Genomic DNA, 14,762 nt, shown 5'->3' with positions numbered 1-14,762 from the left:
CTAGTGTAGTGTAGCCCCAGCGATTCCCTAGGCCTAGGCCTATTCTATTTCCGTGACAGTGGTTCTTATACCACTTACTTAGTATATGGTTTGCGTGGCCCCTAGGGCCTAACTGTATTACTTACCTGTGTGACTTAATGTATGCATAAATAAGACTGTGTTGTACTTACCTCTAATCTCATAAAGAGTGCTGAGGGTTTGCTTAGAATAAATACACTTTATTTTATATATATATCTGTTGTGGTGTCCTTTCATTTGGTATTCAAGGGATTGTATATGGTATCACAGCTGGCTTCACATGCCATTCAGAGTTTAGCCTAAGACTGCTCTTGTCCATGCTACCACTAGGATAGCTGGTCTATAAGGTTGACTTTACAACCAATCACCATAAGGGTATTTGGACTGATATAAGGTGTACACTATAACTAGTGACATCATACATCAGGCCAACTTCTCACAGGGAGTCTAGTCCTGTTTTTAAAATTGAGACCAGAGTGCCCTTCGGAAGAATGAGGGGAGTGGCCTGTCAGCTAGTGCTGCCTAATGCACACCAGCCAGCTTAGGTTTTGTAAAATTCGACTTGGAGGCAATTGGTACCCAGAGTTTTCCCAGAAGTTAATGCAATAATTGCTCCCTTAATATCTGGGCGGTTATAGGAGTGTATATTTTTTCTTGTAGTTCTTGGCTAACCTGGGCAAAGAGAGGTCATCAAGGAAGCATCAATTGTCATTTAGGGGAGACTGGGAGTGGCTAACTATACAGGGATTGATAACATTTAGAGAATGAATAGGAATGAAATTGTCTGCTTCGAGTATTGTAACTTCTCATTCGCAACTTGCAGGGTCGTAATTAGTGCTTGCCTTGTGTCATTATTAACTATTCGTGCAAGAAGACTGCCGGATTTGTCCCCATCAGAATGCGCCCAAGACCTAAAAGCAGAATAATCTAAGCAGCGCAGGCGCTCTACCAGAGGCACCTCCTCTTCACATACTTGATTCAGATAATCTTTTAGTAATGTTCCTTCTACCATTTCTCTACCCCAGCTAGATCCTACACTATTATCTTAGGTCCACACACCAAGGCCTGTATGCACAGGTCATGAATCACAACCTTGAATGCCTCCCATTCTACTATCGAGTATGATGCTGTCCCACTATTATGCTCAAAATACTCTAGTATTTTCTCTGCAAGAACACCTCAATATGCCGGGTCTTCCAAGGTCTTTGGTTACCATCGCCATGTGGGAATAGGCGAGGAGGGTCTACCCCATCATGTAAGGTAAATCAGCAACAGGAATTTAATCTGAAAGCTCCCTGCCCAGTAATCTATGGCGCAAACTGATGTAGAAGTAGAAACTACTCTAACCAATCACGCCTATACATCGTGAACTGACAAACAGAATGATGAAAGTCGGGGGGTTGGGGGTGTGTGTGACCTATCTGAGTTAGTGACCAGGATGCCATGGAAGTCACCCCCTCCTCCTAAACGACCATTTAGCCAGTCCTGTTGAGCCACTTAAGGAAGGTGTGTTGAACAGTTTTGGGGGCGTAGATCCTGCCTATTATGATGGGAGTACAGTCTAGCTTGGCCTCTAGTTGAGCAAACCTTACAGTCAATATCTAGATCAGTGGATTAAAGATCGAAGGGGGTCCCCAGTTTCATCCAGACGAGGGCTCCCAGGGTATATGTTCAATAATTAGTGGTGAAGGTATCTCTCTCCTTCCACTCAAGTGAAACAAGCCTCCTGAAGGAGTGCTATTTAGATCCCTTTGTGCTTATGTAAGGAGAAGATATTGTAACTCTTAGTAGATGTCTGCCTTCCTCAAATATTCCAGGACAGATTGAGATTTCTGTAACTAAGCCATGGTGAGTCTAAATGCATGTGTAAGGTATGAGGTCCTGTCAGGAGTTTCTCACTCACTGTCAGGGAGGGTAAAAAAGAATGTTGGGCCCCACTGTCTATACTAAAGTCAGCTCTCTAGCTTCATAAAAACAATATCCAAAAAGGGTCAACTGTAAAGTAAACCAAAGGCAATAAAAGGGACAGGGGGCAAATTTCCAGCTGTCCAAACAGTATCCAAAGGCCTCCAGTAGGAATGTGGGATGCATGTTACAGACCAGTAGCGGCTGGAGTAGCAGTGGCCAGAGCCACTGTCTATACTAAAGTCAGCTCTCTAGCTTCATAAAAAACAATATCCAAAAAGGGTCAACTGTAAAGTAAACCAAAGGCAATAAAAGGGACAGGGGGCAAATTTCCAGCTGTCCAAACAGTATCCAAAGGCCTCCAGTAGGAATGTGGGATGCATGTTACAGACCAGTAGCGGCTGGAGTAGCAGTGGCCAGAGCCACTGTCTATACTAAAGTCAGCTCTCTAGCTTCATAAAAACAATATCCAAAAAGGGTCAACTGTAAAGTAAACCAAAGGCAATAAAAGGGACAGGGGGCAAATTTCCAGCTGTCCAAACAGTATCCAAAGGCCTCCAGTAGGAATGTGGGATGCATGTTACAGACCAGTAGCGGCTGGAGTAGCAGTGGCCAGAGCCCCCCACGTTGATCAGAGGGTTTTTGTGATGTTGGTCCCACGTTGGGACTAGATGTGGAAGTTATGACCAGGTCAGTTGGAACCCATGTTAAGGGAGCATTAAAAGAAACTGAAAAGGTTCCGAAAGACCTGTGAACCCATTTCTCAGTTCCTAGAAGGGACCCAACCCAAGTTAGTGGTAGTTCTCATAAGAGCTCATCCACAATTCTGGGGTTATTCTTGGTGGGGAGTCTGGGCGATAAGAGAAGCAAGGAGGGGTACTCTCTATCTGATTCCACGGTGGAATAGTCAGAAGAGAGCGGCTGTAGGTCTCAAAAGGTGGCCGCCATTGCGAGAGCCCAGCGCCTACTGTCAAGGGCCTGCTCCTGGGATGGGGCTGCGAAACACAAAGGCTCATTCTCAGCCTGCTTCCGAGGTAGCCTTTACTGCCGCTGGGGTATGCACTGCAGCCATTTGCTGGGAACGTCTGACTGAGATAATGTGCCTTAGCTTTTCACCCAGTACCAAGCTTATTTTGGAGCCAGTGCTCTGGGGGCCCTTACAATGAAAAAGAAAGGGCTGAGGTCCAGTGGAGGCATCAGGTCTTTGGACCAAAATAGGGCCTGTTTGGCTGCTTAGAAGGCGGGCATCAGGCACCGGATGCCACCAGGTGCAGGAGCTCAAACTGTCAGCCGGCAGCCACCTGTTGTAAGGTAACAACCACCAGTCCCGAAAAGGGCTGCGGGACAATCACACTGCTCGCAGCCTGCCCTCGATGATCACGGTCTCTTGCACTCACCAGCAGTCTATCTTCACATATGTGGGTTTCAACGGCCCATCACAATGCAATTCTGCCTCTCTCCAGTCAAAGAGGGGGGCCATCACTGACCCCGAGTACGCCCCACTTCAATAGCAGTAAGTTGTTAGGGCCCTCACGGGCACTCGGTAAGCCGCAGGACTGGGCGAAGGTATTGAGAGCCCTGGAGTCATAAAATCCGGAGTCTGCCCCCTGCACCCAGAAGGCAGTCTTGGTAGGGTGTGCCAGGACTGTTCTGTGGTACCGGAAGGGGGCTGCTGGTCTCCTCAGTATCCACTGCCCACCTCACCTTCGTTTTGCTGCACCACCCAGTTTGTTGTGTCCTGGTTCAGGAAAGGATGGGTCAGCCGCCTTGTCAGTTGTGTTTCTTCCCAGATACCATCATGTCAGACCCCCAATGAGTAAGGATGGGGGCAAAGATATGTGGATTTGGAGGGCTTCGAACTGGAGCATTGAGGTTCCACCATTTTGGCCATCCAGCCCATGCCCTATTAGTGTAGCTAAATTCTTTGAGTGGCACTAGAGTTCTTGCAAATGAATGCTGTTTGGGTGTCCGAAGGTCAATGATATAGGATATGATGTTGGGTGAGCGTGTACTATGGTTGATGCTTCGATGTATGAAGGTAGGTGTGTTTGATGGTGGCTGTGTATGAGCTTCATGATTGCTGTGGGCATATGAACGTGGCTATCGTGATAGGGACATCGTGCATATAGGGACATATTGCTGGTTGTGCAGATATATAACAGTTGATATGCGGTCATATAGGATGTAGGGTGGATGCCATATGATGATGGAAGCGTTGTCATAATGGTGGGTGGATGCTTGTATGAAGGTGGATGTGCTGGTATATTGTCGTGGGTTTCTTGAGAAATGGCGACTGTATGGCCATATCTATAAGGAAGAGTGTGAAGGCGTATGATATAGTTAATGTTTCATATTTTGTGGAGTGTTACTTTTTGTCCGACAAGGCGAATACTTTATGCTGGGATTAGGAGTTAAGGGTGACATAGTAAAGTGGGATTGTAACACGAGGTGAAGGTAGCAATTAACTTGTTTTTTGTGACATAGATTTTATGGCAAAGACACTGAACAGATTAGTCAAATTTAACTTTCTTTCAATTTCACTTATTTTAGAGAATTTCAAGCATTTTCATTTTTTATGCAAGTTGTGTGAACATAAGTTGTAGCGTGGGTAGATGTAGGATTTAACTTGTGTTGAAGTATAATGGTGGAATTGCTGATGTAGGATGTTGGTTGGTGGCCATTTGATACTGGATGTATTGGCATGTATGTTGTTTGAGGGTGTGATCCCCACACCTCCATCCTTTCTTTGTGCCCCCACTCCTCCTTTATGTCCCCATGCCCCTGCTGCCCTTGTGTGCCACCTTTCCTGGTCTCTTCTGGCACTTTGTCGGATATCGGGAACACCTCTGTGTGCCTGATCATTTCTTCCCCATGTATACCTCCCCTTGAAGCACCACTTTGTAACACTGTAGTCTCTATGTGCCAGCTTGCCTGCTCCTGGTGAACAGCTGTCCCACTGCAGCCCTGTGCGTGCCATTGCCAGCCCCATCAGTGTCCCATTCCCCCTACAGCTCCTATGTGCTGCCCTACTCCACCCCTGTTGACCCGGTGAGCCACCTTCACCCCATATTCCTCCGTCAGCCCCCTACTTCTGCAGCCCCTTGGTGTGCCAATGCCTCCCCTTTATGTGTCCTTCAAGCTCCAGTCAAGTCCACTACCCTTGTGCCTCTAGGCCCCTGTAGCCCTTCTACAAATGTACCACTTCTCCTGCTGGTTGTGTCCCCACTCCACTGCAGTCTCATGATGCTTTGCCCTTGCTGGTCCCCTGCGTCCTTGCACCCCCTCAAGCATGTTCCTGCTCATTGCCTGCTGTGAAGCCAATATTTACCCTCCCACAACCTCCAGTCCCTCCGCAGCCACTCTGAGCTCCACCCCACTGCACTTGTGCCCCCTTTCTTCCCCCTAATCTGTTCTTGGTCCCATAGAGCCCTTGTGTGTTCTCCCTCTCCCCTGTGTAGTGAGGAGGTATTAGAGCGGGATTCTGCCCTCACAGCTTGTTCAAGGCCACAGGGGGACATGTTCATGAATTCCTGTGCCCTGTCTTGTCCAAGGGTAGTGGCAGAATGAGGCATTCCCCCTCAGCTTGTCAAAAGGAAAGTGGGGTCTTAAAAACTATGTAAAAAGCAAGAGCGCCTGAAGAGATGACCTGGCACTCACTCCTGCACCCTGTTCCCAATTGTGACCGATGTTTGAGGTTTTTAAGAAATACAGTGACCATTTGATATGCAAGGGAAAAGCAAAAATATCTATATTTGGGTTATCTCCCTCACACAACCAAAAGGGAAGTGGCCCAAAGCTGCCAGTTAAAAAGGCTTATAGACGGACATCAAAAACTACCTTTCCTTTACAAAGCAGTCCCTCTGATCATTTACCATCACTCTTAATCAACTAGTGTGTCTTCCTGTGCAACTGTATTTGTGTTCAGGGTAACGGAAGAAGGGCTGCAGTACCACTCCTTTTTCCTCGCAATTGCTACTAACAATTGGGAAAATAAAGATTCAAAATAATTTATTTCTTCAGATCAGCCAATGCTGAACATCGATGCTTAGAAAATCGCTGAAGCAAATGCATGTACCTTCAACGCTTGCTTACATATGGCGTTGCACTGTGACTGCAATCATACTTATTGCTCTCCAAGGACTCAGTCAGTGAGTGTTTTCTCAAACAAACCCTGCTGATCACCTGCATCATTAGATACAGCACAAGCGTGCTTACATCATGCTTTCTAGTCCTTTGTGTGCTAGCAATGACCGCATAAGTATTTTACAATCTTTCAAGTCTTCAATAGAAGGTTACGATAAAAAAAAAAAAAAAAAAAAGTGGGAAACAGTACAAAGGAAAATTGTATTTCAAGTGACAGGACCCAGACAGGCCATGTACCATTTTCTGGACGAGTCCTAGATTTGTTTATTAGTCAACTATGACTTCAGTTAATACTATTACAACTGTTCAACAGAATGTTTGCATACAATCATAGAGGTTACGAGATGTTTAGGGAAAAGCAGCTTACCAGATAAGTTTAATAACTTTAGTCAGACAAATACTCCTTCAATAAAAAAACAGGGATTAAAAGACACTAAATCCTACCAAAGCTTCCGGATGCACTGCCTAATCTGTCCAGATCAGTGGCATCAGAAGGAACCAGCCCAAAAAACACTGCGTGTCAATACTAATATTGCTGGCTGACTTGAAGAGGGACATTAAATGCGAAAAATTATTAAATTCACTCATGTGAATTTTCAGCCACAAGACAGTATGTGTTCAATACAATTAGGGCCGATGGTTTAAGAACTAAAATATGCATTTAGAATTTTTTCACAGCATAGCATACTTCCTTCAGGAATTTAATTCTTTTCCACCCTTAGAAATATTTCACACCAAAAACGGAAGTAAGATGCACATCTCAAAACCTTAACTGGCGCCCAATGGAAAAGAGTAGATTGCATACAATTAATTACACTCACCTGATGGACTGTGAAACGTGCGCTGTAAATGACCTCTCATGCCCTGCTTCCTGTGGTGGCTCATTAGTGGAGGGCTGCACCTGACAGTCTTTGTGAGTTGCCTCTTCCTCATCACCAAATGAGGGCCATTCTTCTCTTCCTTCCAGGTCACTCTGCAACGTCATAAACCTTATATCTGGCAAGGGTCGAAAAGCAACTTTTTTCTGGATATTTAAAACTGGACCCTAAGACCGAAACACCGAGAAAAAAGTGATGAGGAGTAGGCACTTTTCTGAAAACCAAAAAATATTTTGTTGCATGCTGATCCCCTAATTATGTAAAGTGGAGTATATTCCTATTACAAGCATTTCTGGAATCATAACACTTTATTATAATTTCTCTACTGACATTTTCATCCAGCAAGCAGAACACGTCTCTATAATATTGTGGCTTACTCAAGACTATTGTTAGTAAACTAAAGTTACACAAGTCAACATAATGTCCAGTACTCTCACTCTGCAACACATCGCACATTCTCAGTGCCAACGTTTACTCCTTTTATAAGTCATTGTCACTGATTTAGGTATGTCATACTTTCAGCAGGCAGAGCACAGTGATGGGTGGGTGGCGAAGCTTTGTAAACTTTTATCGTCATAGACAACCAATTTTTCATTGTGTATATCCCTCTAATCTTTGATCATTTCTCATATCTTTATCCCAACTTCAGTATTATTTAATGCTTTATGATTTAAGGCGGGTATTGGTCCCCGCTAGGCAAGTATTAGTAAGTCATCCCACGCCATGGCACCTCCCACTGTGCCGGATCTGCAATTTAAGTTTCTCAGGAAGTTTATTTTGTCCTTTACCTACTTTTCGTGTTTCTGTTTTCCATCCTTCTATTTTCAGAAGTGTTATCAATCTCCAGTTGTTGGAGATATCCCTCTTAGCTATCAGTAATGCAGTCTACCAATTTACATTTATTTTTGCCTTTTGGGTTATAGCCTTGTCCCCCAATAGACACGCCTTGGGGTGGTGCAGGCCAGATCAGCCAGTTGTCTCAGTCAAAATGCCTTTAACGGTATTCCAATATTCTCGGAGTTTATAGCAGGACCACACAATGTGATACAAGTTTGCCTATGTTTTGCCTGTGGAAGGCAGTTCTGGCTTGAGGCAGTGTAGTCTCACGGGGGTCATGTAAGTTTGATGAAGATAATTACATTGACTTGAGAACACACATTTAAGAAAATAACTTCACCACTTGCCTGTAATAACTTCTTACAACCGAGTAATGACGTGTGACAGTGCCCCTTCTCATCATTACGTGAACATGGGAGGAGACAGCCCGTGTGAGGAGGAATCTACATGTCATACAGAAAAGACTAGTACAGCAGCCTCTCAGGAAGGAGAAGATGCACACAGAGGTACCAATTAAACCACCTGAACCAACCCCTCACAGCAGTCCTGCGACAGAAGTCAAGGTGAGGAAGGCAAGTGCCGTAAATGATGACCCTGGAAAGAATGCAAGGTGGGGCTAGCGTATGGCAGAAGATGAGGCATTGTCCACACACAGCAGCCCGGTACAGAAGAAAAGGCAGGGTCCACAAATTATAGGGCACAACATATCCTGAACTGAGCACATTATAACCGTTTATTAAGTCACCTCAGCGGTCCGTGCCTTTATGAAGGCACATGACATGCAGTCTCATGCCTCCACATGCCCATGGAACTCCTCAGTGACTTGTAATATCCTTTACGTGCAGTTTGGGGCATTTAACCCCATGTGGTACATTTACAGAGTTAAACAAGCACTGGCAAAGGCAATAGGTTTTGCTTTGCTTATGCTTTGTGCCAGCTGCTATTCACTTTGGCATTAGCAGATGCTTTTATAAAGCACAAGCATTGGCATAGCTACCAGCAGCAACAGGCAATGCTAAAAGAATATAAAAAAGTGTTTTCTATACCTGCAAGATGACTACCACGTTGCACCAAAGCCATCTTGAAAGTACAAAAAAATACTACTTTCTATATTCTTAAAATGCAACAATTTTGCATCATCAGTATGTTTTTCCCTCTAGAATATTTTGACTTCAGTTGAAAATCTAATTAGTCCGGTCCGCATTGGCCTAATTCATAAAGTGGGAACCGGAGAATTGTGCCTCCAAAGAAGCCTCTCTCTCTATTAAATAGAGGCCAAAAAACTGCCAAAGGTTCTAGCCACACACCTCTATGAGGTGTGCGATAGGTTGATTAATAGGTACCAATCTGGGCTTATGCCACACAGAGCCAGACAACAACATTAGATGCCTCTACAGGATACTCCAAAGAATCAGCATTATTCAAGACCCAGTGGTGATTTTATCACTGGACGCCGAAAAGACATTTGACTCGCTCAATTGGCTAGACCATGGTGGTGCTGGGAAAATGAGATTCGGATCAGCGTTTATGGACTGGGTCTGACTGCTTTACATAACACCACTGGCTAGAGTGTGCTTTAATAGGACACTATCATGAGAATTCTAACTGGGAAGGGGAACCAGGCAGGGACGCACATTGGCCCACGTATTATTTGTGTTGGCAATCATGCCTTTAGCAGAATGGGCCAGAAAGGATGCCTTGCTGCGTGGCTTGCACTGGGACCCGGGATTGGGAGGATATGATGTCCCTATATGCGGACTATCTGTTACCGTATTTGCCAGACCCACTGCGGTCTATCCCAGGGTAGTGAAAATACTTATAATTTTTGCGACATACTCCGGGATTCAAATAAACTGCCATAAGTCGGTGACATGCTCACTTACGGGCTGGCACCCACATCAAGAACCGAGTCTGCCCACTGTAGTGGTCACCGTCTGGCTTCTAATATTTAGAAATATTTATCACAAAAGTCCCTAGAGACTTCTATGCTCAGAGACCTGAATATTGGATCGGTCAAAATAAAGCAGATGTGGGCAGATGAAGGAAACTAACAATATCCCTGCTGGGTAGGGCAGTGCTCTACAAAACAATCTTACCAAAATTCCTGTATGTTTTACAAAATACACCACACAAAATCCCTGACTATTTCTTCTAGGCAGCATAGGCGACGACCAGGATGCTATTGTGAGACTGTGGCATGCCTATTATAGCACTGGATACGGTGACGAGAGGCCCATATGAGGGAGGCACTGCTCTGCCCAATCTTAAATTATACTACTGAGCGGCACAGCTGAAGGTAATTAATAACTAGGCATTTGAGGAGCATTGGGATCCCACCTTTATGTTTGATAGGAGTGCTCTGTCCCAAAGAGGATAACTGAGGCCACTCCACAGCCGCACTAATCTACAAGAGGGTCAGATCCACATGGCCACAGTGATCCAGAAATGGAAGGCAGCGATCAAAGCGGCTGGATGGGAGGAGAAAATTACCCTAGAAACACCATTATGGGACTTGGGCATACTTGTGGGTCTGAAAAAGCTGGAGGGCTTCCGACAGTGCGATTTCATCGGAATCTCTAAGGTTGGGGACCAGTGGGATGGAAAAGGCATGTTGTTGTTTGAGAACCTCCAAGCAAAATATGAGCTAGCAGACTTCCAGAGATTCCATTACATACAGGTTAGGCATACCCTACACAGCCACACTAGACACCTAGAGGAGATAGCGGAAGAGACTTCCTTACAATATAGACTTCTAGCGACCCGCTCATATTGTCATGCAGTTTTGGAAAGTTATGCTACCCTAGTCCGGAATTGTTTGCGGCCCTTAGACAAGTTAAAAGACAGATGGGAACGAGATTTGGACAGACTGATAGCGATTAAGGCTGGCTTTCACACAACTCAAGATATTGCACAGGGCATTTTACACAAGGACTAAACTCCACAAAACGGGCAAACTACCTAACGACAGATGCCTAAGAGGATGCAACCAAAGAGGGCCCCAGATATGGAGTAGTTTCTTTTCTGTAACTCCAGTTCTGTAGTAGGGGAATCTCTGTTATAGTCATAGTCTAGTGAATAGTCCCGCCCATGTGCGTGGACCCCGGAGCAATAAAAAATAATCTCAAAGGTGACAAATCATGCAGACCTGCATACACCTTTAAGAGAGAATTTAATTTAAAGACAGATAATGCAGCCTATACCCACAGGCTACACTGTCCAGTACTTCAACTAGAATTCCACCAACATCCACAAACAGCACTGCCTGTCCAGCTTTTCTCCACATAGGAAAAAACCCTGCCTCTACCAGCAAAAGCCTCTGGAATGATAGAGAGGAAGGAGTGGACAGACAAGCACCATAGGCTGCCATTATGTGGCTTAAAACAGGATACTGTGCCTTTAAGAAAACTTTCCAGGTTTCCAACACTTTCCCCAGTATCCCAGAATGCCCAGCAGGTCCCATTTACTTTCAGTTCTTTTTGAAGGCGTAGCACGCCAGACCTGTAGCATTCTACATATGAATAAGTATCTCTCCACCGGGGAGGAGGGCGGGCGCTTATGACTATAACAGAGATACCCCTACTACAGAACTGGAGTTACAGAAAAGAAACTACTCCTTCTGTAGTAGGGGATCTCTGTGTAGTCATAATCTAGTGAATAGAATGGCAAGCCCATCCCCACACAACAAAAGCGGTGGAGAACAAACAAGACACTACCACTACTGTGCGAACAAATTTCGCAGCGAAGCCTGCCCAACCTGAGCATCTGCCCTGGCATCCGTCTCCAGACAGTAATGCGCAGCAAAGGTATGGACCGACTTCCAAGTGGCCGCAGCAAAGCCGTCGTGGCAGCTTTGCCCCTGGTGGAATGAGCCTTAGGTTTACCCCCCAAGGTCTTATTAGCCTTTTGATAACACAATTGTATGCAGGACACAATCCACCGAGAAATGGACTGCTTAGAGGTCGCAAGACCAGTCCTGACTGAGCCATAATTAACAAACAATTGGTCAGACCTACGAATATCCTTGGTCTTATCCAGATAAAATTTCAACACCCTCCGAACATCCAGGGAATGGAGAGACCTTTCCGCTGGCGAAGAGGGATTCTGAAAGAACGTAGGTAAAGTTATAGTCTGGTTGACATGAAAGTCAGAGATAACCTTAGGAAGAAATTTAGGGTGAGTACGCATCACAACCTTAGCAGCATGAAATACAGTATAAGGTTCTTGACAACATAATGCCTGAAGTTCACTCACCCTGCGGGCCGATGTAATGGCCACTAGGAACGCCGCCTTCCAGGATAGGTGCTGCAATGAAGCCCTGTGAATGGGTTCAAAAGGCTCCTTCATCAGTCTGGACAGCACCACATTCAAGTCCCAGGAAGGCGAGGGAAGTCTGACGGGAGGAAACACTTTCTTCAAGCCTTCCAAAAAATCCTTGACCACAGGGATCTGAAAGAAGGAAGTCTGTGAAGGGCATTTCCTGTAAGCAGTCAAAGCAGCCAGATGAACCTTAATGGAATGGAAATTAAGGCCAGACTGCGCCAGATGTAAAAGATACGGAAGGATGACATCTTCCTTACATGTCGTCGGATCAAAGTTCTTGAACTTACACCAGATACAGAACCTCTTCCACTTGTAAGCATAGGATGTCCTAGTGGAAGGTCGTTTAGACTCCTTCAGTATGTCCATACAATCGTCTGGTAGATTCAGATGGCCATATTGCACTATCTCAGGAGCCATGCCGCCAAACTCAAAGACGAGAGGTTGGGGTGCACCATCCGCCCCCCGAACTTCGTGAGAAGGTCCGGCCTGCACGGCAACCGCATGTGAGGAAGGAGAGACCGGTGAAGTAGGTCCGTGAACCACCACTGCCTGGGCCACTCCGGGGCGATCAGGATCATCCGCGCCCTGGACTGGGACAGCTTGATGAGCACTGCCGGAATCAGGGGAATGGGTGGAAAAGCGTACAGAAAGCTGTTCGACCAATCGATCCACAGCGCATTCCCCAGCGTCCCCCGCTGGTAGTACCTGGATGCGAAGTCTCGGCATTTGCTGTTTTCGGCGGTGGCGAACAGATCTACGTCTGGAGTCCCCCACCTTGCGAAGACTTCTCCTAGTACTTCGTCGTTTATGACCCATTCGTGGTTTTCCTGGATCAGCCTGCTCAAGGCGTCCGCCTGAGCATTCTGCACCCCTGGCAGATGCGTGGCCGTAATAGTCAGTCCTCGGACCAGCAGCCAGCGCCAGATCGCCTGCGCCTTCTGCGACAGGGTGCGCGATCTCGACCCCACCTGCTTGTTGAGGTAATACATCGTGGTTGTATTGTCCGTCTGTATCAGCAGCAAGTTGGTCTGGAAGGACGGAAGGAAGGTCTTCAGTGCCAGGAAGACAGATCTGAGTTCCAGGAAATTGATGTGGTACGTCGATTCCAAAGCAGACCACTTTCCTTGAATCTGCAAGTCCCCGGAATGCGCTCCCCAGCCCTGGAGAGACGCATCCGTCACGACACTCGTCGCGGGAATGTCCTTGTGGAAGGGAACCCCCTTGAGGAGGTTTTCCGCCGAACACCACCACTTCAGAGACTGAAGAGCATGCAGCGACAGTCGTATCTTGTCGTCCCAAGAGCCTGTCCTCTGATCCCACTGATCCTCCAAGCACTCCTGCAGTGGTCTCATGTGTAGCCGAGCGTGAGGCGTGAGGAAGATACAGGAGGCCATCGATCCCAGTAGAGAAGACACCTTCCTCACTGTCATCGATGGAGCAGTCCTGAGCCTTCCGAAGGAGTGATAACCGTCTCTCCTCCGAAGGAGACACGCTTGCTGACCGCGTATCGATGGAGGCTCCCAGGTACTGTATGCACTGGACCGGGGTCGGGACCGATTTGGCCATGTTGACGTGTAACCCCAGCTTGTGCAAGAGAGCACACGTCCATCGGAAGTGATCTTGCGCTTCCGAGAAGGATGAAGCCTTGATCAGCCAATCGTCCAGATACGGGTAGACAAACACCTTGTTCCTTCGCAGATGTGCCGCCACCACCGCCATGCACTTCGAGAAGGTCCTGGGCGCAGACTTTAGCCCGAATGGTAGTACTGTGTATTGATAGTGATTGGCGCCGACTTGGAATCGCAGGAACTTCCTGTGCTTCCGTGCTATGGGCACATGGAAGTACGCATCCTGTAGATCTATGGCACAGAGCCAGTCTCCCCGTTGCAGCCGAGGGTAAATCTGGTGCAACGATAGCATGCGAAACCTCTCTCTGCGAATCCATTTGTTTTCCTGTCGCAAATCCAGAATGTGCCTGAACTCGTTCTTGTCCTTCTTGCGAACGAGGAAGAACCGAGAGTACAGACCTCTTCCCCTTTGAGACAGAGGTACCTCTTCTACCGCTTTCTTTCTCAACAAGATGTCTGCCTCCGCCTGGAGCTCTCTCAGCTGGAACCGAGAGCTGACCGGCGGAATCGCTGGAGGCGGGCTGATAAACCGAAGACTGTATCCATTGCAAACAATATTCAGCACCCACTTGTCCGGAGTAATTTTTTTTTTCTCCACTCTGCCGGAAAAAGTTGAATGCTTCCCCCCACTGGAGTGGGTCACGGTTGAGGGGGAAGTAGCCGCTCAGGGCCGAGACCCGGCCGGGCACTTGGTAGTGGTAGTCGCCTGCTGGCCTCCTCTACCCCTCTGGCGTTTCTGGAAGGGCTTCCGGAACTGCTGCTGTTGGTGCTGCTGCTGTCCCGAACTCTGCCCACGCCCTCTGCCCGAAGACCCGAACCGCCTCTGGAACGGGCGTTTCTTCTTCTCGGCTTTCTCCAACCCGACGGCCGTCAGGGTTTCCGCCTCCGCCTTCATGCGGGCCATCTCATCATCCGCATGTTTTCCGAACAGGGTTTCCCCCGAGAAGGGCAGGTTGGCCACTCTGTGCTGCGCCTCTGGTTTGAGGGACGTCCGGCGCAGCCACGAATGCCGCCTCTGGTGGATGCCATGGCA

General features: G+C 47.0%; 1 protein-coding gene across 2 annotated transcripts in view; it reads right to left on the bottom strand.

Moving 5' to 3' along the window:
• CEP95 (centrosomal protein 95) overlaps positions 1 to 14,762 on the bottom strand; it is a 717,939-nt gene that overhangs the window by 360,280 nt on the left and 342,897 nt on the right. For both annotated transcript variants that reach the window (XM_085617251.1, XM_085617252.1), the window contains exon 11: positions 6,888 to 7,111. In XM_085617251.1, the coding sequence (XP_085473377.1) occupies positions 6,888 to 7,111 (224 nt within the window). The remainder of the gene's footprint in view (positions 1 to 6,887; positions 7,112 to 14,762) is intronic.

This window comes from Triturus cristatus, chromosome 7 (genome assembly GCF_964204655.1).
Source record: "Triturus cristatus chromosome 7, aTriCri1.1, whole genome shotgun sequence".
Taxonomy (NCBI): domain Eukaryota; kingdom Metazoa; phylum Chordata; class Amphibia; order Caudata; family Salamandridae; genus Triturus; species Triturus cristatus.
Note: the sequence above shows the minus strand (reverse complement) of the source record. Positions and strands in the feature narration are given on the sequence as shown.